Source organism: Vombatus ursinus, unplaced genomic scaffold, assembly GCF_900497805.2.
Source record: "Vombatus ursinus unplaced genomic scaffold, bare-nosed wombat genome assembly UNPS02014778.1, whole genome shotgun sequence".
NCBI lineage: Eukaryota > Metazoa > Chordata > Mammalia > Diprotodontia > Vombatidae > Vombatus > Vombatus ursinus.
This window is the reverse complement of record NW_020954556.1, coordinates 8,236,554-8,259,589: the sequence shown is the minus strand read 5'-3', so window position 1 is coordinate 8,259,589 and position 23,036 is coordinate 8,236,554. Positions and strand designations below refer to the sequence as shown.

Sequence of the window (23,036 nt, the reverse complement as noted above, 5' to 3'; positions counted from 1 at the left end):
AAGGCCTCATGATGGAAAATGCTATCCACATCCAAAGAAAGAACTATAGAGTTTGAATGCAGATCGAAGCATGCTATTTACTATTTTTTTTCTTCTGTTGTGTTTTGTTTCTTCTTTCTGGTGCTTCCTCCTATTGGTTCTAATTCTTACTTACAACATCACTAATGTGAAAATACATTTAATAGGAATGTGTATGTATAGCCTATATCAGATTGTGCAGCTGTCTTGGAGAGGAAGGTGGGGAGGGAGGGGGAGAAAAATGTAAAACTCAAAAGCTTATGGAAGTGCTTGTTGATAAATCAAAATAAATTAATAATAAAAAAACACAAAAGCAAGAGGGTGAAAAGGTTGCATGCAACATAATTCTGCCTTTTGTGCATATAAATGTGTGTGTCTTCAAACAGTTCCCAGTCCCACCCAAGCTCTTTAAATTTCACAGTTAATTGCCTTCTATTTATGTACATGGATAAATGTTACTGTTTGTGGTTAGAGCAACTTGGCAGAACAGAGACAATCCACGATATTTTTTCCTTTGCGGCCATAATTAAAAAGCTGTCACATGGCAAAAAAAAAAAAATTAGAATGGAACAAATGGAAGTTAGTGACTTTATGAGAAATCAAGACATTGTAAAACAAAACTAAAAGAATGAAAAAATAGAAGACAATGTGAAATATCTCATTGGAAAAACAACTGACCTGGAAAATAGATCCAGGAGAGAGAATTTAAAAACTACTGGACTACCTGAAAGCCATGATTAAAAAAAAAAAACCAAAAAACCTAGACACTATTTTTCAAGAAATTTTCCAGGAAAACTGCCCTGATATTCTAGAACCAGAGGGCAAAATAGAAATGGAAAGAATCCACCAATCACCTCCTGAAAGAGATCCCCAAGGAAAACTCCTAGGAATATTGCAGCCAAATTCCAGAGTTCCCAGGTCAAGGAGAAAATATTGCAAGCAGCCAGAAAGAAACAATTCAAGTATTGTGGAAACACAATTAGGATAACACAAGATTTAACAGCTTCTACATTAAGGGACCACAGGGCATAGAATATAATATTCTGGAGGGCAAAGGAGATAGGATTACAGTCAATAATCACCTACCCAGCAAAACTGATCATAATCCTTCAGGGGTAAAAATGGGCATTCAGTGAAATAGAGGACTTTCAAGCATTCTTGATGAAAAGACCAAAGCTAAATAGAAAATTTGACTTTCAAACACAAGACTCAAGAGAAGCATGAAAAAGTAAACAGGAAAGAGAAATCATAAAGGACTTATTAAGGTTGAACTGTTCGCATTCCTACGTGGAAACATGATATTTGTAACTCATGAGACCTTTATCAATATTAGAGTAGTTGGAGGGAAAAAATGTGTGAATATATAGATAGATAAATAGATAGATAGAGGGCATAGGGTGAGTTGAAGATGAAAGGGTGATATCTGGAGAATAAAATTAAGGGATGAGAGAGGATTATACTGGGAGAAGGAGAAAGGGAAAGGTAGAATGGGGTAAATTATCTGACATAAAACAGACAAGAAAAGGTTTTTATAGTGGAGGGGAAGTGGGGAAAGGTGAGAGGAAGTGAGTGAATCTTATTCTCTTTGGATTTGGCTTAAGGAAGGAATAACATAAACACTGAACTGGGTATAGAAATCTATCTTACCCTACAGGAAAATAGGGGGAAAAGGGATAAGAGAGCTGGGGAATGATAGAAGGGAGGGCAGATTGGGGGAGAGGGTAATCAGAAGGAAACACTTCTGAGGAGGGACAGGGTCAAAGGGAGAATAGAATAAATGGGGTGGGCAAGACAGGATGAAGGGAAATATAGTTAGTTTTCCACAGCATGACTACTATGGAAGTGTTTTACATGACTACACATATATAACCTCTATCACTTTGCTTGCCTTCTCAATGAGGGTGAGTGGGGAGTGAGGAAGGGAGAAAATTTGGAACCAAAAGTTTTAAAAACAAATGTTAAAAAATTGTTTTCACATGTAACTAGGAAATAAGATATACAGGCAATGAGATATAGAAATCTATCCTGCCCTACAGGAAAATAGAAGTGGAAGGGGATAAGAGAAGGGGGAGGGGGATAGAAGGGAGGGCATATTAGGGGAAAGGGTATTCAGAATGCATGCCATCTTGGGGTGGGGGGAGGGATGAGATGGGGAGAAAATTTGGAACTCAAAATCTTGTGGAAATGAATGTTGAAAACTAAAAATAAATAAATTAATGTATCTTAAAAAAAAACAACTCAACCTCATAGGTTTAGTGGGCTATAGCCTCAACATATGTCAAAAGTTTAAGGCAATCAGGTTGCAATACAAGAAACTAGTATGGGGCACAGGGTTTTACTGTACTCTGCTTTGAACAAAATGTGAATTTTTGTACCTCTTTTTCCATGTGGCCAATTCTGCTTTTTAAGGTGTTCTTCTCTTGTCTCTTAGATTTTTGTGCCTCTTTTACCATTTGGTGTATTCTGTTTTTTAAGGTGCTATTTTCTTCAGTATTTCTTTTTTTTTTTTGGTGTGTGTGTGTGTTTGTGTGTGCCTTCTTTACTAAGCTATTGACTCTTTTTTTCATAATTTTGTTGCATTACTCTCATTTCTCTTTCTTTTTTGTGTTGGGACTGTGACCAAGGTCCCAACTCCCTTGTGACTACAAGCTCTGCTGTACTAGTGCTCCTTCTCACCTGGAATTGTGATCCAGATCCAAGTATGGACAATGCAACAGAGTCCTTTCCCCAGTGCCAGCAAAGAAACTCCTGTAATCTCCTGACCATTTGTCTGAACCCCTTACCATCTGAGACCGAGAGGTCAGGAAACCAGTACTGCCTCCACTGATTCAGTCATCCCCTAGGCCTCCTACTGCTTTGCTGGGGCTCAGCCTGCCCTGGAGTGTGCTCCAGCTCCACTCACTCCCAGTGCAACAGACCTTTCCTGCCAAACAAGTTGTCTTGGGCTGAAAAATTGTTTCACTCTGTCCTTTTTGCTGCTCTAGAATTTGTTTTGAGGCATTTTTTAAAGTTGTTCAGAGCAGTTTTGGGGAGAGCTCGGGTGAGTCCCTGCCTTTTCTCTTGGCTCAGCTGACAAAATTCATCCAAAGTATAAACAAAGTGGTGCAGTGAATAGAACACAGGACTTGGAGTCAGGAAGACTCAGACATTTACTATTGTTTTAGCTTGGTCAAGTCATTTGCAGCAACAACAGCAGTAGTAGAAAGCATCAGTAGCAGCAGTAGAAATAATTAGCAGTAGCAGCAGTGGCAGTAGTAGCAGCAGCAGCAGGAGCAGCAATAGCAGACTTTATGTAGCACTTTAAAATTTGCAATTCACTTCACAAATATTAACTCATTTTATTTTCACAAAAACTGCGGTAGGTAGGTACAACCAATACTTCCTATTTTGCAGATGAGGAAATTGGGCAACCAGAAGTTAAGTGAGGTTTTCAGGGTCACCCAGCAAGTAAATAAATATCAGAGGATGGATTTGAACTCAGTGCCAGTACTCTAACCATTGTACCACCTAGCAGTTGTAGTGCTAATGCATGGAAGAGAGATTGTATTTGTTCTTCTTAGCCAAAAACGTATAGGTATTTCAGAAAGTTAGACTTAGATTTAGACTTTATAGAAGGAAATTACTCTAAAAATTGGACTTTTCTGAAAGTAGAATTGGCTGCTTTTGGGGGGGAAAACAAACAAACAAATAAGCAAACACAAAAATAAACTCTTTTCTAGAGCTCTTTAAGCGAAAGCTGGATAACACCTTCTGAGAGCTGTTATAGAAGAAATGCTTGCATAGGTGTGAGTTAAGACTAGATAACCTCTGAGGTACCTTTTGACTCTGAGATTTGGTGATTGCATTGATAATAGAAAAAAAAAGAATCTAGAAACAACCTAGAAACAATAGTTGAATCAATCCTAGTAAATAAATATATTATACTATGTGTAAATTGTATATGTATAAATAGTATTATGTACATAGTTTATGTGTATATGTATAAATACATATATAAATACACATAAGAATATATTATATAAATATATCAATATTATATTAATGTATTAATAATATAAATTATAATAATACACAATACTATAAATATAAATTAATAATATGTTCTATATAAATGGTAATTTGCCACAAAATGAAAAATATAAAAAATAAACAAATATGAGAAGACTATGCCGACTAAGAAAGCAGAACCAAAAGAATAATATTCACAGTGAATAGTAATTAAGTAAATGACAATACTTTGATGCTTTGATTGATTTGTCATTTTTTTTTCAATTTGGGTAGCTCCTAGAAAATGCAAATCAAAATCCATTTATATCTATGTGAATGTGATCCTAGAAATTCTTGAGTCTCTTTCTTTTCCAACCCATCCTCCACACAATTGCTAAATTAATATTCCTTTTTTCTTCAAATTTTCTTGATCTGTTTTATTCTTACATTACAAATGCTACAAATTACATTACAAATATTCATAGATTACTCTCATTCCTTAAGCAACCTGTCCTAACAAAGGAAAGCAACTAAAATTAAGCAAAACTAACAACACAGTGACCTCAAACGAAAGCTATGCAACATTCCACATCATAGCAAGTACCTCACCTCTCTTTTAATTTTTTTTAATGAACAGAAATTTATTGTCTCTTCTTCCCACCCCACCCTATCAATTAAAAAAAGATAAAAGAAAAACAAATTCCTTGTAACAAATATACATAGTCAAGCAAAACAAATTCCTTCATTGGCTGTATAGAAAATTATAGGTCTCATTTGCACCTTAAATCCTTCATCTCCCTGTAAGGAGGTAGATAGTATGCTACATCATTGGTCCTCTGGAGGCATGGATGGTTATGCACCTTTTTCCTATTTCTTTATCTTTTTTTTTATCATAAGTCTAACAGTAGCAAAATTGGGTAAAGGGAAAAGCAAAGTTGAGTAATTTTTGTGTGTGTGTGCTCTCCAGAATAGTTGTATCCATTCATGAGTCCACTTAATAGTGCACCAATATGGTTGTTTTTCCATAGCCTCTCCAACATTTATTATTTTCCTGTTATTGCCATCTTTTCAATCTGATGGATCTTAGAATTGTTCTAATTTTCATTTCTCTAATTAGTAGTGATTTGGAGTATTTAAAAAAAATAAATGACTATAGATAGCTTAGGTTTCTTCCCTTGATAATTGCTTGTTCATATCCTTAGACCTTTTATCATTTGGGAAATGGCTCTTATTCTTATGTGTTTGAATTAGTTTCTTATATATCTTGGAAGTGAGAGACTTTTATTAGAGGAACTTGCAGAAAAGATTTTTCCTGATAAATTGTTTTCTTTCTAATCTACTTCATTGGTTTTTTTTTGTGCAAAAACTTCAATTTTATGTAATCAAAATTAATCCATTTAATCTTCTCTGATAGTCTGCATTCTTACTTTTTCATGAACTTTTCTTCTATTCCTAGATGTGATAGATAATTTTTTCTATGTCTTTCTAATTTATCATGTGACCCTTAGGGTCTTTGTGTTTACTGAATACTAGGACATAAGTATCATTTGCTTCTGTATGTATGTAGAAAATCTGTTCCCCTGATCGATCTCTCTGTTTTTTTAACCTGCACCAAATTATTTTGATAATTACTGCTTTGCAATATAGTTTGAGATCTGGCACTGATAGGTCCCTTTTCTTTTCACTTCTTTTCATTATTTCCCTTGAGATTCTTGAAATTTTTGGGTTTCCATATAATTCTGTTTTTTTTTTTTAGTTCTATAAAGTAATCCTTTGGTAGTTTGATTGCTGTGGCACTGAATAAATAAATTTATTTAGGCAGCGTTGTCATTCTTATCATATTAAATCATCCTACTCATGAGCAATTAATATTTTTCCAATTATTTAAGTCTGTCTTTATTTCTCTAAATAGTGGCTTGTTGTTACATTTATAGAGTTCTCATGTGTATCTTGACAGTCAGACTTCCAAATTTTTTATACATTCTGTAGTTATTGTAAATAGGATTTCTCTTTTAGTCTCTTCCTGCTAAGTTTTATTGGTATTACATAGAAATGCTCATGATTTGTGTAACTTTATTTTACATCCTGCAAGTTTCTATGGAGGCAGCTAAGTGGTTCAGTGAATAGAGCACTAGGCCTAGAGTCAGGAAGACCTGAGTTCAAATCTGGACTCAGACACTTCCTAACTTGGTAAGCAATTTAACCCTGTTTGCCTCAATTTCCTCAACTGTAAAATGAACTAGAGAAGGAAATGACAAACCACTCCAGTATCTCTGCCAAAAAAACCTCAAAATGAGGTCACTAAGAGTCTGACAGGACTGAAAATGACTGAACAACAACAGCAATTTTGCTATAGTTATTGTTTCAATTAATTTTCATTGACTCTTTAAAGTTCTTGAAGTATATAATCATATATATAATGATTAAATATAGTCATACAATTTACTTATTCCTTCGATTTCTCTTTCTTTCAATTCCCCTCAAATTCTTTTTTATTACTATAGTCAGAATTTCTAGAACTCTTATCAAATAGAAGTGGCAAGAATGGACACCCTTGTTTTGTTCTTGATTTTATTGAGAAATATTCTAGTTTATCTCCAATATGTGTAATGGTAGCTACTTATTTTAAACACATACTCTCTATCATTTTAAGAAAAGGATCATTTATTCTTCTGTTTTCTAGTGTTTTAAACATAAATGGGTGTTGTATTTTGTCAAAAGCTTTTTTTTCTTCATGTGTTGACATAATCCTATGATCTTGTTCATTTTGTTATGTATATGGTTGTTTATAATTTTCCTTATATCAAAAGTGAAATTTTTAAAGCACAGGTCTGACCCCATTGCTCTTCTGCTGTAAAAAACATTCTCCATTGCTTCCTATTACATGTAGAATAAAATATAAATTCCTTTGTTTGATTTTTAAGGCCCTTCAAAATCTGGCCCCAAATCTTTGCAATATCATTACACTTTAATCTCCTTCATAGACACTTCATTTTAGACAAACTAACCTGTCTGTTGCTCCTTGTACAGCACTGATCATTTTCTGTCCCATTTGATCTCAGATATCATGCCTGGAATGCATTCCCCACTCCCTCTTCAACTCTGCCTTGCAGAATCCCTAGCTTCCTTCCAAGGTCATCTCAGTGCTACCTCCTACAGAAGTCTTTTCCTGAGTCCCACCTTCTCCTTAGTTGCTAGCACAACCTTGAAATCACTCTCTACTATCTATGTATACATTTCCTTCTCCCAATAGAACAGAGGTTCTTTGAGGGCTGGAACTATTTTCTTTTAGTCATATTTTTCAAGTGCCTAGTACAGTGCCTGACCCTTACTAGACATTTAATAAATGCTTACTGAATGAATCAAGGAATCACGCACTGGGATCTAGCTGCTGTGCTGCTGTGAGTTTTCAAGCTCCCTTGATGTTGGGTAGATGCTAATGGACCAAATAGGTTTCTGTTACTTTTCCCTATATGACTATTGGTCCATCTTTTTTTTGTTGGTCAAACCTCACCCTGATGACATCTTTTTGCTATTTCTCCCACATAAAGCTTATTTGGTGGTGGGTTGTAACCTCACGTGCCCATTTCCTGCTCTTGGAGGGACCCTCAACTCAAATTCTTCAGCAATGTAGTATTCTAAGACCATTCTATTCAGCAGAAGAACACCTATGTTAAAAAGATAAGCCTTTGTTTCAGAGACAGGCTTGGGATTGTATTCTTAAAAGGACTGAAAGATTTCCCAAGGGTGATGTAGGCCAATTAAAAAAAAAATAACAAAAGCAGTGGAACTTGAAAAAAATACAAGCAGATTCAGAAGGGAACAAGGAAACAAATAAGGTGGAACTTGATAAGTTTCAAATGGCTCCAATAAAGTTAATAGATGCATTTTAAACTTTTCTATAACTATGGAAGTTTATTATTTTGTTACTTGTTTTCTTCTTGTTTGTGCATATGAATTTCTGTGGTTGCAGATGGTTACTGTTTTTGTGTTTATGATTTTGTTTTTTAAAGATGTGATGTAAGGAAACTTGCCAAACAGGAACACTGCTTTGAAATCTTTCATACTCTGTTTACTGGAAACAGCCTGTTTCTTAGATTCTCAAAACTGAAATCCAGAAGTGATTAGATAACAGAACCTGAACGGATATTCTGAAATTGGTCATTGTACTGAGGGATTTGCTTTTGTTTTACATGCAGGAAGAACTTTCCAATTACTACAAGCCCTGGATGGAGATAGCCAGCAATTTGCCTCTCATGATTGAGAGTCATCAGCTCCGAATCAGAGTGGATGTGGTAACTTTCACTTTCGATCTTTCTGTCTCCACTCTCTCCTGTCTCTGCCTCTGCCTATCTTTCTCCTTCACCTTTCTGCCTCTCATCTTTGTTCCTGTCTTCCCAGCTACTGTTGAGGTTTAGAATTGGGAGAGCTGGTTCGGGTGTGAAAGGATTCACTTAGTCCTTCTCTGTAACCATGGAGTGCTTCATTGACGCAAAAGCCGCGGGCTAGCTCTGGAAAGAGAGCTAGCAACTTACAGAGGGACAGGGGTCTGTTTTGTCTTACAAGATAAGGGGAGGGGTTGTCATGACACAGGGTGAGGAAGATGGATGGCAGGATAGGGGACTCAGGATAAGGAAGATGGGAAATTTTATGACTCAGGATGAGGGAGACAAGGAAGGTTTATGGTATCTCAAGATAAGGGTAAGAGACTCTAGGACGCTCTCAAGTTCAGGAAGGGCATCACAAGGTGCTAGAAAAACAACCTTTAATTAAAATTTGTTTCTTTAAAAAGCTTTTAGTTTTTAGGGCACTGTATTGAAGAGGTTTAAGGGGAAGGGGATAAGAGAAGGAGGGGAGATGGAAGGGAGGGCAGATTGGGGGAAGGGGTATTCAGAATGCATTCCATCTTGGGGTTGGGGGAGAAACACGATGGGGAGAAAATTTGGAACCCAAAATCTTGTGGAAGTGAATGTTGAAAACCAAAAATAAATAAATTAATAAAATTAACAACAAAAAAAGAAAATTTGTCATCACCAGCCTATTCTGCCCGTACCACCTGGGGCTACCCCTGGCTGTAGGATCAGGGAATAGGGGATGGAGTGTGTGAACACAGTATTTTTCAGTTTCTCAGCAACAAGCCAGACTGTTTTTTCTTCTCCCGTCCTGTCCCATATTCCTCTCTCTTCCTGTACTCTTTCCTCTCTCATCATCTTTCCTCTCTGCTTTTATCACACCACCCCAACCCTGACTTCATTCTTTTCCTCCCTTTCTTTTTCCCTGTTCCTCTCCCACCTCAACAATTTTTCTTGGACAGATGCCCCTACTAAGCTGTCACCTCCTGAAAGATCGTAAAGAACAGTACTTGGCCCACTTGCTGCTTAGCTTTATTACCATGGGATATGTCTGGCAGGAAGGAGAGAACAACATTCCTAAGGTAAGAGGTAGGAAGCTTAAACTCTCTTCTTGAAGCTGACTGTAAATAGGCCTCAAGCTCACAAGACAGATTCTATGCCACCGTTCTGTTTCTCAGTTTCCTGTGGTGATGCTACCATCACCCAATAGGATGAATGAGATGGTCAGGGTTCCAAGCACCACTTATTGGAGTTATCAAATCAGGCTCATTCACCCTATTTTTTGGCCTCCAGAAGGAAGAATGATTCAAAGCAATCCTCAAGAATTGTTAAGAGCAGGCCTTTTTTCATAGCACTTTTACATGTATTGTCTCATGTGATCCTCAAAATCTCAATTGGAAGGTAGGACTTATGTTATCTCCATTTCACAGATGAGGCAGCTGATATCCCAAGAGATTAAATGGTTTGATCAAGGTCACACAATTAGTGACTTATTAGAATCCAGACTTCATGAATCTTGATCTGGTTGTCTTACTAGTACAATAACATAGCACGCAAAATCAATAATGATGATGATGATGATGATGATGGTGATAACTAGCACTGATAATGCTTTGCAAATCACTTTACAAGTATTATATCATTTTAATCCTCACAATAACGCTGAAAGGTAAATACTATATGATTAGCCTCATTTTTATAGATGAGGAAACCAAGACAAACAGAGGTTAAGTGACTTGCCCGGAGTTAAAAAGCAAGTAAATGTTTGAGGCCAAATTTGAACTTAGGTCTTTCTGACTCTAGGTCCACCTCTTTATTCACTGTGGTACCTAGCTTCCTGCCTGCCCTCACTATCCTCCTAATTAACCAATATTCAATACAGTTGTTCCTATATTTAATCTATCCTTCATCCAACCGCAAAAATAATCTTCTTAAGGACATGTTTGACCAGGTTGTGCCTTGCTTAGGAATATTCAGTGGTTCCCTCCCTATCACTTCTTGTACGACGTATACATTCCTCAGTCTGACAATCTAGTCATTCCACAATCTGACTGAAACTCACTATAGTCCAAGTTGATGATCAAGAGGACCTGAACTAGTATGGTGTGTGTGTGTGTGTGTGTGTGTGTGTGTGTGTGTGTGTGTGTGTGTGAAAGAGAGAGACAGACAGACAGACAGAGACAGAGGGACAGAGACATAGAGACAGAGAGAGAGACACAGAAAGGGATGATTCTTTCTACCTCTTGTTCCCAATTATGCCATTTAGGACCTTAAGGGATAGATTTAATTCTAACCTCGACTGCCTCCAGCTGCCACTGGGGGCCCCTATGATAAGCCCCAAGCCCCACAGGATTTCCAGACTGTACATCTGCCTGTGCTGTGTCTAACAGGTTCTGCCGAGAAATCTAGCCCTTCCCCTGGTGGAAGTCTCTCGAAGCTTGGGTCTGCCTCCTATCCTGGTACATTCAGATTTAGTTCTGACGAACTGGAAGAAAAAGGATCCGGATGGGTAAGTCTTGTAGCAAATACCGCTGGGGTGGAAAGAAATGAAATCCAGTTAGACATGGGAAATTGTGGATATAAAGCCTTGCAAAACATTGAACTACTCATCTAAGAAGGTACCTAGGGAATGATCTGGATGCCTGGTGATGTGGATGTGAGACAGAGACAAAGAAAGAGAGCTATAGTAAAAACAAAAGAGAAAAGTGATTATGAGCCTTCAGGTACTCATTGTACTAACAGATGTGTGATTTTATGAACTGAAGACTGGCAGAAGATCTTCAGGTTCTTTGTCCTCTACCATCTTGGCATAAGGTATTGTTCTGGGCATAATAAGTTCATTTTAGTTCCCCAGGAATCCTAGTTGCTAGATAAGTTCTTTTTCCAGATGGATGGACAAGACTCCCTGGGACCCCCAATAGCCACCTTTGTTCGTGGTGTTCCCTATACCCATATTTGGATATTTGGTATTTGGAGTGACAAGTCCAGAAGCCAAACCCCCAGCCCTTGTACTGATCCTGGAAAACAGGGTCCTAGATTAATTGGTTCTTCTCTCCATCTTTTTCTCTCCACTTGCATTCTGCCCCTTTTATCCTTGTGATCCAGAGTTATCATTTGTTCAGGCCTGGATCCCTCCACAATCCATATTCCCTTTGCCTTCCCCTTCCTTCATACCCTCTGGAACCTCACTATTAGTAAAGTTCCCTTCCTTGGGGACCTTTTCATCTCATGCTCAGAAGATTTGTATCTTCTGGTGTGCATAGAAACCAGACATTCTTTGGAAGACAATATTTCCTCCATCACCATCTCGAGTGTGGGTTATTCCTTTTATGTGCTGTATACTGCTGGGTCAGGAAGGGCTTGGTCTACTGCTTATTCCCTAATCCCACCTCCAGACCCTCCTTCTACCACCATCAAATGAGATAATATTTGTAAAGTGCTTAGCACAGGGCCTGGCATATAGTAGGCACTTAATAAGTGCTTGTTCCCTTTCCAAAACCCTTTTCCCCGGTGCTCTGCAACTTCTCCTTTGGGTTTTTTCCATCTTTCTAGTTTACCCTTGTTCCTATTACCTTTAGGTCACTCTTTTCTCCTTTCCATGGAGTTCAGTATCTGACTCATAGGCTTTCTCTCCACTCCTACCCCTACCTTTATGCCTCTGGGCTTCAATATATATATTCAATATATATATATATATTGAATATATATATATATATATTCAATATATATATATATATTCTCTCTCTCTCTCTCTCTCTATATATATCCCTATGGATATTCTGTTCTCCAAGTTTATCTAACTCAACTCCAAAGAATTCTATTTTCTCTCTCACTTTGCTACTCACAGATTGGCTCTTCCTTAAATCTCATTGGGCAAGCAATCCAGGAAGGAAGCCAGCCCTTATTCAGTGTCTTACTATATGCCAGGTGAAAGCTGAGACCTGGAAAAGATCTTAGCTTAAAAAGGCCAAGGTTTCCCCACTGCATCTTTGGCCATCTCCAGTCATCCTGACCTATGTCTTGCCATAGGACTCCAATAACTCTGGAGGAGAGATCAAGACTGATGACTTTGCACAGCCCTGCCTCACTCAAATCCAATTCACTTGCAAGTCAAGACATCACCATCCTGATGCCACTGGTCCTCTGAGAATGAAAGACAAACAACAACAATATGCCAGGCATTATGGCAGACCTTGGGGATACAGAGACGGAAGTGAAAGAGCCCTTTTCTTTAGTGCACTAAATGATGTGGGGCATATAGGGGCATAATAAGTCCATTTCAGTCCTCCAGGAATCCTAGTTGCTAGATAATTTCTTTATCTAGATGTATGGACAAGACTCCCTGGGACCCCCAGAGAATATGACGAATATCATATAATATTATGAATCTCATGAAGTGGTGGCACTATTTGAATTCATACCCCATGTTTCCATTTGGCTGGAACCAATCATATTTTACAGAATCATGACTTCAAATGATGCAAATTCAAATACATGGGACTACTTCCTGTGATTCATTACTTGCATTAACCATGATGACCATGATGACATGGATGTATCAAACTCATAAAGAGAAAGATGTAAACCACATATAATTGAGAGGAAGGGAAGGCATTAGCAGATGCAGGGACCTGGAAAGGCCTCATGGAGAAGAAAGTACTTGAGCTCACTTCTGAAGGGAAACCCTGTGTTCTGGGAGGTGAGGAAGGAGATTGCCTGTAACCATAGCCCCTCCACGGGCTTGTGCTCCCTTTCTGATCCCAATCCTTTCATTTCATCTTTATGTTTTACTCCTCCTAAAGCTATTCTTTGTCCGTACTGTGACCTCCAGTACCTCCAACCCTCTGTCTTCTTCCAGCTCAGCCCATGATTCTGAACTCACTTTCCTTTCTTAAATCATGACCCTTTAGTTCTCTAGTTAAATGGCATACTGTACACCTTTTAAGCCTTGCTCCCTAGTCCTATTGCCTATTCTTCTTGCCCCTGATCTCCACCCACTCCCAAACCCCCTTTTAAGGCAAAATGGGATAGAGAGATGGTCTTAGAGTCAGGAAGACCTGTTTTCAAATCCCCTTTCTGATATATACTGCCTGTGTGACCCTGAGCAAGTCATTTGACTTCTACACAGCTTTCTAAGAGTGTAAGACAAAAGCAGAGTAGATGATAAGCTATATTGGCAGAGGAGGTTTCCTTGCCAGAAGTTTTCTAAATAAATGAAGGCAAGATTGAGCCCCACAAAAATAACGCACACTCACATCACTCTCACCAATTGAGGGCATTAGTGGAGTTGGTTTCTCTCTAGACTTCTAGAGAAGGTAATCTGTAGACTGAGAATGATTGACTTAAGTCAGTGGAATCATTCCCCAAGAGAATTATGACACTCATTTAGGGAGTTTATCCATTCCTGTAGACCTGGGGTGGGGAACTGGTGGTCTCAATTTGATTGATTTGTTCTATGAATTCTGACTCAAAGGGTCCCACTTAAGGACCTAGAGGACCACATGTGACCTCGAGATCACAGGTTCCCCACCTCTGCCCTAGACTTTAAATTCGGAACCTAGAGGTGCTCTAGGGCAAAGCTAAGAAGCTAGATACTTTTTGCAAATGTGCATTTTGAAGTGAACTAGTGTAGCTCAAGCTTTGATCACCACCTGGTGGCTTTCACAAGTATGGCACCCTGCAGCAACCTTCAAGAGGCAACTAGGTGGTGCAGTGGATACAGTTCTAGGCCTGGAGTGAAAATGATATGAGTTCAAATGTGACCTCAGACACATACTAGCTGTGTGATCCTGGACAAGTCACCTAACCCCTATTTGCCTCAGTCCCTCATGTGTAAAATGTTGACATGCTGGAGAAGGAAATAGCAAACTCCTCTAGTATCTTTGCCAACAAAATCTCATGGATAAGCCTATAGGGTCATGAAGAAACATGACTGAATGAATGAACAACCAGCTTTCAAGTCACTCCTCTAATATAAGCAATATTGTGTTTTTGGTACCCAAGAAATTTCGCATGTGCACCAAGTATTATAACAAATTCAGGATTACCTTCCTGTCCCTCTCTCACTCCCCCTTCTCCTCCCCCCTCTGTCTTTCTGAGTTTTTTTTTGTCCATCTCTTCTCTGTCTGTTTCTCCTCCCCCCCTTTCTCTCTCTCTCTCTCTCTCTCTCTTCCTTTTCTTTCTCTCTCTCCTTCCCATATCTCACAAACACATATGTGCCCTCAATCCATTTCTTCATCAACAGCTTCCTGCTGGATGTCTCTATTTGATATTGCACTGGCATCCTAAACTCAAAATACCCAAATTGGAACTGGAAATCTTTCCTTCTAAACCCCTCTCTTGTTCAAACTTCCCTACTTCTAGTGGGGCACTACTAGCCTCCATTGTCAGGTCCTGTTGATTCTGCCTTCATAATATTTATCTCTTTTTTTTTCTTCTTTTCCCCAACCATGAGATCATCACTTATTCAAATTTATTCACATTCAAATCTTCATTTGGATTATTGTAATACACTTCTAATTGGCCTCCGTGTTCTGAGTCTTTCGTTTCTTCAACTCATCCTCCTTATAACATCCAAAATAAATCCTCTTAAGGCTCAAGTCTGACCGTTAGTCCTCTAATCAAAAGCTTTCAATGGCTCCCTATTGCCTCAAGGATAAAACACAAACTCTTCATGGTCTTTCAGATTTCCCACTATCTACCACCATCCTACCTTTTCAGCCCAATTTTGTTTATTCTGTATTCCAGTCATACTAGACTGGTAGCTGATTTAGAACTCAATTTGATGCTATATTCACATATGAAACAGCCTTGCTTCCATGAGGAACCAAGTGTTGCTTGCCCTAGAAAGGATTATTTCAGTTGCTACAGAATGCCATATTAATCCCAGTCACAAGGTGGCAATCAAAGCTTGAGCTATGTTCTCACAATTCAAACAATTTGCAAAAACCCACTCTGTCCAAACCCTGCTCCTAGAATGTTTCATTTAAAGTCTAGGGGCATGCATTAATTCCATTAAAAAAAAACCACCTCAAAAGTTGCTTGCTCATCCATTTGAGTCAAGCATTTTCAATCCTCAGCTGGCTTCACCTTGTGTCCATTGTGGTGGCAATCAGCTTCAGCTCATGGATCCTGCCTATAAGAGACTTCAGTAGACTGGTTTTGGAAGTGCCTTGAGGTGCCTACCAGGCAATTGGCTCCATATCCCTTCCTGAAAAGGAGAAGACACATGCTCTTACTTCCTGCCCTCATATACCGTACTTGAATACACATACTGATTCTACTCAGTTCCTCTGGCCTACTCCTCCACTCTGCTTCAGCTACAAACAGAGATCATACCCATGATCTTGCCATCACCTATAGATGTTTCACTTCCATGTTCATAAACTCTAATGTAACTTTATCTGATCATAATATTTTATCATTCCATGTTTATGCCTTACAACACATAACCTGACTCTGCATACTCATTGTAATCTTCATTCTCTCTGCTGGCCCCACTCTTAAATTCTTTCTTCAGCCATCGCTCCTGCACTGGCTATGCTCTCTTCACCTCCCTATCTTAACTCCTTGGGGAACCAGCTCAATTCACACTATCCTCAACTCTTAATTCCTGTGCCCTTTGTCTTATTGCTGACTGACCAAATCCTAACTTTTGGTTATTCCTCCAATCTTCCTCCTTCACTTCTATTCATATGTTGTCCAATGGAGCTAGAAGAAATTCACAAAAATCACCAAAAAAAAAATCACTACAAATTAAGCTCAACAAGTCAGTCCTTCTATACCTGCCCACTAGATTTACTACTCCACTATCTACGATGGCTTTTCCGAACCTATTCTTGTCTCCTCAAGTCTACCATGACACTTTTTTCCCTCACTCAACTCCATTGAGGTCCTCCCCTCGTATCTGTCACAGAAAAGAATTGAGAGAGATCATTTTCTGTGAGCTCTGCATTCTTCCTTCCTCCTCATCTCACTTATTTCACTGAGACATCTTACCCCACTATCTTTTCCTTTGCTGTTCATCCTTTGTTTTCAAAGAAGACCAATGGCATCATGGGATGATGGCTTGACATACCTGTGAATTGGATTTAAGTGAGACAGAGCTGCAGATGAAAAGGTGCCCTTTCTCCTTCACAAGGCCAGCCTCTGTAGAGGGCGTTTGATCCCGTCTCCTCCTGTTTGCTCTGGCAGATTACCCCCACTATGATCCTTTCTATCTCTGTCTCTGGATTTCTACCTCTCTTCATTTTTGTCTATCTCTATCTCAGTCTGCTTTTCTCTGTCTTTTTGTGTCTCTGTCTCCCACTCACTTTTTGCAGAGGCTCTTTCCCCAGCTCCCTGAATGTAGGTACTAGTCAAGTCCTGTGAAATAGAAGCTTTGTAAATCTGTACATGTGAGAGAGGGAGGGGGTATATTTAATTACTGCATGTAGTTGGTGCTTAATACTGTTTCTTATATTGAATTCTTCATATTTTTTTTAACTTAAATCTTTTTGGCCAATACTTGGAACTTGACTAGACCACTGGAAATCAGGTAATTACCACACTCTACATTTCTATTTCTATGTGCTACTTAACATTTTATAATGCACTTTCTCATCCATTGTGTTCTTTGAAACTCCCAATGACTTGGTGGAGTTTTAAGGCTAGGTGTTATTATCCCTGTTTGAAGGATGAGGAAACCGAGATAGAGGAACAACTTTTGGCAATAAGGGGGTAACAGTCATGCCATATTTTACCCTAATGCATTGTGTTTGGATCTGGATGCCCTAGTTGAGCAAGGATACTGACAAGTTTGAAACTGACCAGAGAGGTGGGCAACCAGAAAGGTGAAGGACCTTGAGTCTTTGTTAAATAAACCCTGATGGAAGAAAGTGGAGATGTTTATCTGGTGAAGAGAAATGGGGTTAATGGGGAGGAGTAAATTATATTTCTCCTTAAATGTTTAATGGGCTGTCCTATGGAAGAGTGATTAGATTGGTTTTGGTGATCCTAGCAACAAGACTAGAACAAATTTAAGTCTGGTGTAGGAAAAATTTTTATAGCAGAACTATTCAAAAGTGGGTTGGGCTTTTTCAGAAAGTAACAGTTTGGATCTCAGTGAGCATTTGTCAGGTATTTTGTCATTAGGATTTTTTTTTATTTCACAGTCTTTTTTTTTTTGCAAGGCAATGGGATGAAGTGACTTGCCCAGGTTCACACAGCTAGTAAGTGGCAAGTGTCTGAGGCCAGATATGAACTCAGGTCTTCCTGAATCCAGGGCTGGTGTACTATCCACTGCACCATCTAGCTGCCCCAGGATATTTTTAGAGGCAGTTAGGTGGTACGGTGGACAGGTCACAGAACCTGGAGTTCAAAGCTGGCCTCAGACACTGACCAGTTCTGTGACCTTGGACAAGTGACTTAACCTCTGTCTTCCTCAGTTTCCTCATCTGCAAAATGGGGGTGATAATAGCACCTATCTCCCAGAGTTGTCATGAGTATCAAATAATATAATATTTGTAAATTGCTTTGCAAAACTTAAAAAGCTATATAAATGTTAGAGTTACTTGGAACAGAATAATAATTAGGAATTATTTCAAATAGAATAATAATTATTGTTATTGGTGAAGGGCTTAGATGGCCACAGAGGTCCCTTCCAATTCAAAATTCTGAGATCTTGGGCTTCTGGATTGCTTTGAGAAGCAGCAGAAGAGTCAGACTCAGGGGAAGAAGAGGAAGGGGGAAGGAGAAGGTGCATTGTTCTCTGAGCATGTGATTTTTTTTCTCAAGGAACCTGGACACCATTGTCTCACTTCCAGGAGGTGAGAGCCTGAAGGGCTTTGTCCTAGTGACTCTTTTGGTGGAGAAGGCAGCAGTGCCTGGGATTAAGGTACTTCCCCAACCAGAACCTTACTCTATCTGTAGATGTCAGCCTGATAGCTTCTTTCAGCCCTGGTCCCCAACATCTACAGTTTGCCTTTCCAATATTCTCTGCCAGCTTCCAGCAGTTACTTATGGCCACTCAGAGAACCAAGACTCAACTCCCTAGTGATTTTGCCTTCCATTAAACTAAAGCACTTAAATTCAAGTAATGTCAGAGCTGGAAGGGACCTTAGAACACAGAGAATTATACAGAATATTATGGCTGGATGGGACCTTACAATGCAAGATGTTAGAAGAGAGAACACAGAGTGGTAGAGCTGGACGAGCTCTTTGAAATGAAATTAACCTTAATTTTACAAGACAAGGAAACCTACAGAGTCTAGAGAACTCATAGTCCTAGCAGCATAGATCTAGAGCTCAAAGACGCTTCTAAGTTCCTCTTTTTACAAATGAGGAAACTGAGGCCTGGAGGGGCGAGATGCTTTGCAACAGATCGCTTACTAAATGTCAGAGATGGGATCACAGAGTAAGTTAGTGGTATTCGGAACTAAACAACATAGTTCAGGAGGAAACATTCTGGACTTCCTTGGAGCATATGGGTTCAAAACCCAGCCTTTGATCCTTAGTATCTGTATGACTTTTAATAAATCATTTGGAATCTATAAGCCTCAGTTTTCTGATCCACAAAATGATGGGATTGGATCAGTTTACCTGTAAGCTCTCTTCTATCTCTAAGTGCATGCCCCATGAGTCTATGATTCTTACACTGTTATTCTTTGTATCCAGTTACAAACCCACTGCCCCAATTCAAACGTAATTCATTTAATTCCGTTTATTTTCAGTCAGGAGGGAGGCACACGAACACTTATCTTAATGATACAAGGTGTTACAAGACACAAGAAACTAGTGTCATACCTGACTTTATTTTATTTATTTATTTTTTATTATTTTTTTTCTGACTTTATTTTTAAGAGTAATGATTTACCCCTCATTGGCCCTGCTGTATACTGCTTTCAATGACTAATTCTCTTTTGGGGAGTATGATCCAGGGGTATGCTGGAGCTAGCTTGAACTGATTATTAAATTTTCAGTATGAGCATTTACATGTGAGAAGATACTATAAATCAAGGTGTGATTTATTGTTTTCTTGATTTTCTAGACTTGATGGTGAAAATGCTAATAATGAAGATCAAACTTAAAAATGTGTCATGGGTTTTCAGAGAGCTGATTGTTGAACTTTTGCCAGCACACCCCTTAGCTATCCTGTCTCTTCATCTAGTTTTTAGGCTCCTTGAGGGCAAAAACTATGTCTTATACTTTCTTGCATTCTACATACCTCCTAGGATAATGCCTTCTATGTAGCAGACACTCAAAAAGACTTTTGTTGATTGAGAAGTAAAAATTGGACTTAGTTTAACTTGGAATAGGGATGGGGGTAGTAGAATGAGCACTAGGATTGACTTAAGATGATTTGAATGTAGGCTCTCTTTACTATTTCTGTGATTTGGGGTAATCATTCAATCTCTTGGTTACTTTTATTGGTAAATTTAGGATATTGATTAAATGATCTCTAAGGTTCCTTCCAACTTTAAAACTGCTTCGCGTCTTCCTTCATCCCATGATCTACATACATATTTCCCAGCTTCACTCTGTTCCCTAAGTATGCTCTCTGCAGACACTGACCTCTCCTGGCCACTTTCCTCACAAACCCCCAGAGTGGTTTGGTGTAACTTAATAACCACTCCTATTTATATAGAACTTTAGGGTTGACAATGGCCCTGAGAGATAGGAAGAACTTTTATTATTTTGACCAATTTACAGATGAGAAAATAGACTTAGAGATGTGAAGGTTTATCCTGCCATCTAGTGGTCAATGTGGGACCAGATTCTGGGTCTCCTGACAACTGAATACTCTCCTAAATTTATTTCCAGTTGGGATTTAATGAAGCCTTTCCTGATCCCCTTGGCTGTTAGTGCTCTCTCCCAATATTATTTACTTTATTATTTTTATTGATATATACTTAAGTATATTTCTGTGTGTGGTCTTCCCCATCAGAACATAAAATACTTCAGGGTAGGGATTGTTTCACTTAAGTCTTTGTATCTCCAGCATCTAATCCAGAACCTGCCCATAGCAGGGGCTTAATAAGTGCTTGTCTATTGAATGACTTGACCATTCAGACTATTCAAATTCTACTTGGCTAGGGACATAACTTTTTGTGATAACAGTCACTAAACATGTACTTATCGTGAAGTATTTTATAGTATTTGGTTAGGCGGCATGGCCAGCTACTAAACTGAGAGCTTCATGAGGCTGGCATCTTATTTAATCTTTGTATCCTCCCAGAGCATAACACAGGGGTCTATTGTTAAGGGTGAATGAGAGTGGAGTAGAGCCAAGTGGGCAGATAGTAGGAAGCAAGATAGCTGAACTCCAACTGCAGAACTCCTCTAAACAGATCTAGAAAATGCACTAGACAGAATCAGCAAGTCCTTTGTTTGACCCAGGTCAGCACAGGGAGATAGAAAGGAAGGTCTGCAAATACTGTGGACTGTATTGGGGCAGGAACACACTATATATGAGCACCTCAGTGCTCAGTCAAAGGCTGTGTACCAAGGCAAGAGGAGGTCCTAAATCCCTACTGGAGGAGACTTTCCCCAGCAGGGAAGCCCTACACAATGTACAGAAAAAGGAGGACATTCAGAAGCTAGAGCAGCAATGGCTCGGTTCAGGTGACAGGAGCAGAGCAGGGTCTCAGTTCCAGCATCTAGCCAGACCTGCAGCAGAGGAATCCCAGGGCAGGAATCTCAAACCAAAGCTGCATTTACAGTTTTGTCACTGTGAACCAGCTGGCTAGCTGGCTGAAAGAAGCTGAGTCTAGAGGTGGTTTTTTCTTGCTCAGAACCAAACCCAGGAACTTGCAAAGCCCAAACCAGAGGGGCAGTGATCAGACTTTGCCTAGATCAGACTACTTTGAGAGCATTGAAAGATTGCAGGTCCCCAGCCTATATAAGAATAACCTACCACTCAATATCCCAAGAAAGCAATGAGTTATTGTGGCAACAGGGATGCTCAGGATACAAATATGGAAGAAAATGACTCTCAAGCATTTGTAAGCAAAGCCTCAAAGAAAAACACAGCTTGGGTACAAATTCAACTAAATGTCTTGGAAGAGTATTCTTGGAACTATCTCTGGAAACAAGAGTTAAAATTTTTTTTTAATGAATGAAGTGAGAGCACTTGAAGAGAAGATTGAAAAAGAAATGAAAAATACGGAAGAAAAAAACTTGGAAAGGAAATCAGCAGCTTGGTATAATAAGTACAATATATATATTATATTATATAATAAATAGAAGCCAATGATTCCATGAGACAATGAGAAATATTAAAACAAAGTCAAAAGACTAGAAAAATAGAAGAAAACATAAGGTATCTCATTGTAAAAACAAATAATCTGGAAAACAAATTGAGGGGGAAAAACTTAAGCATTGGAGTATTTGAATGCCATGGCAAAAAAAAATAGCTTAAACCTTGTATTTCAAGAAATCTTAAAAGAAAACTACTCACATCTCTTCAAACCAGAGGTTAAAGTGGAAATAGAAAGGATATACCAATCACCTTTTGTCCTTCATTCTTGAAGAGGACCATGACATGAGGGAGTTGATGTCATGACCTGAAATTGACTTTGATTTGAGTGAAGGAGGGCTGTGCAAGGTCACCAGCCTCATTTTCTCTTCCAGAGCCATCTGGGTCTACTGTGACTAGAGATGACCCTGGATGCAGCAGGAGACCTTGGCTTTTTTAAGCTAAGGTCTTAAGAGACATACTAAACCCTCAACAAAAACAAAACAAAACAAAACCCCCCAAAAAACTACAAGATATATGAAAATATTTATAGTTCTTTTGAGGTGGCAAAGAATGAGAATCTGAAGGAGTCCTTATCAATTAGGGAATGGAAGGACAAGTTATAGTATATAAATGTGATTGAATACTATTATGATGTAAGAAATGATGAAGGCATAGCTTCAGAGAAAACTTGGAAGATTTCTATGAACTGATGCAGATTGAAGTGAACAAAACCAGATCAACAACAATTTATGCAATGACAGTAATTTGGTAAAGGCAAATGACTTTGAAAGAACCAGGAAGTCTTATCAGTATCATGACCAACCAGGATTCCAGAGGACTAGTGATAAAACATGCTGATAGAGGCAGAGTTAGAGTGCTGAATGAGACAAATATGTATATATGAAGAGACATATACACACATATAATATATCAAGAGATTACACATACGTGCACATATATGTGCATGTACATATGACATAGGACATGGCCAATGTGGACATTTATTTTGATAGACTATATCTGTTTGTAACAGAATTTGTTTTTCTTTAGTTCTCAAGTTGAAGGAGTGGGGTGAGATTTCAGGTAGGAAGGTAAGAAAGCAGAGTTTTGCTGATTTAAAAAAATGTATACTTTTTTAAAAGTCGAATGACAATGACAGGTTGTTGCCCTAACCCAATTCAACAAGAATACATTGAGTACCTGCTTTGCACCATGACCAACTCTGTCAAGTAATAAAGTTTAAGACAAGGTTTCTGGCCTCAGGAAGCTTACCAGAAAGACAAGGAGGTGTAAAGGATGCCAAAATGGGTATCATGAGGCTGAGGTCTGACTCTCTCATTCATTAACAATTCATCTTTGGGCTAACTGAGGAAGCTTTATCTACCACTCGTGATGATCACCTGCTCTGTACCTTCTAATCTTAGAGATTTACCTGAGGTGTTTAAAAGTTAAGTGACTGGGCC

General features: G+C 38.7%; 1 protein-coding gene across 2 annotated transcripts in view; it reads left to right on the top strand.

The window, feature by feature from the left end:
• IDO2 (indoleamine 2,3-dioxygenase 2) overlaps positions 1 to 23,036 on the top strand; it is an 82,229-nt gene that overhangs the window by 32,312 nt on the left and 26,881 nt on the right. The window contains exons 2-6 of one of the 2 annotated variants that reach the window (XM_027865494.1): positions 8,205 to 8,300; positions 9,320 to 9,439; positions 10,748 to 10,866; positions 16,879 to 16,893; positions 18,132 to 18,231. In XM_027865494.1, the coding sequence (XP_027721295.1) occupies positions 8,205 to 8,300; positions 9,320 to 9,439; positions 10,748 to 10,866; positions 16,879 to 16,893; positions 18,132 to 18,231 (450 nt within the window). The remainder of the gene's footprint in view (positions 1 to 8,204; positions 8,301 to 9,319; positions 9,440 to 10,747; positions 10,867 to 16,878; positions 16,894 to 18,131; positions 18,232 to 23,036) is intronic. The other variant, XM_027865496.1, reaches the window with a different exon arrangement.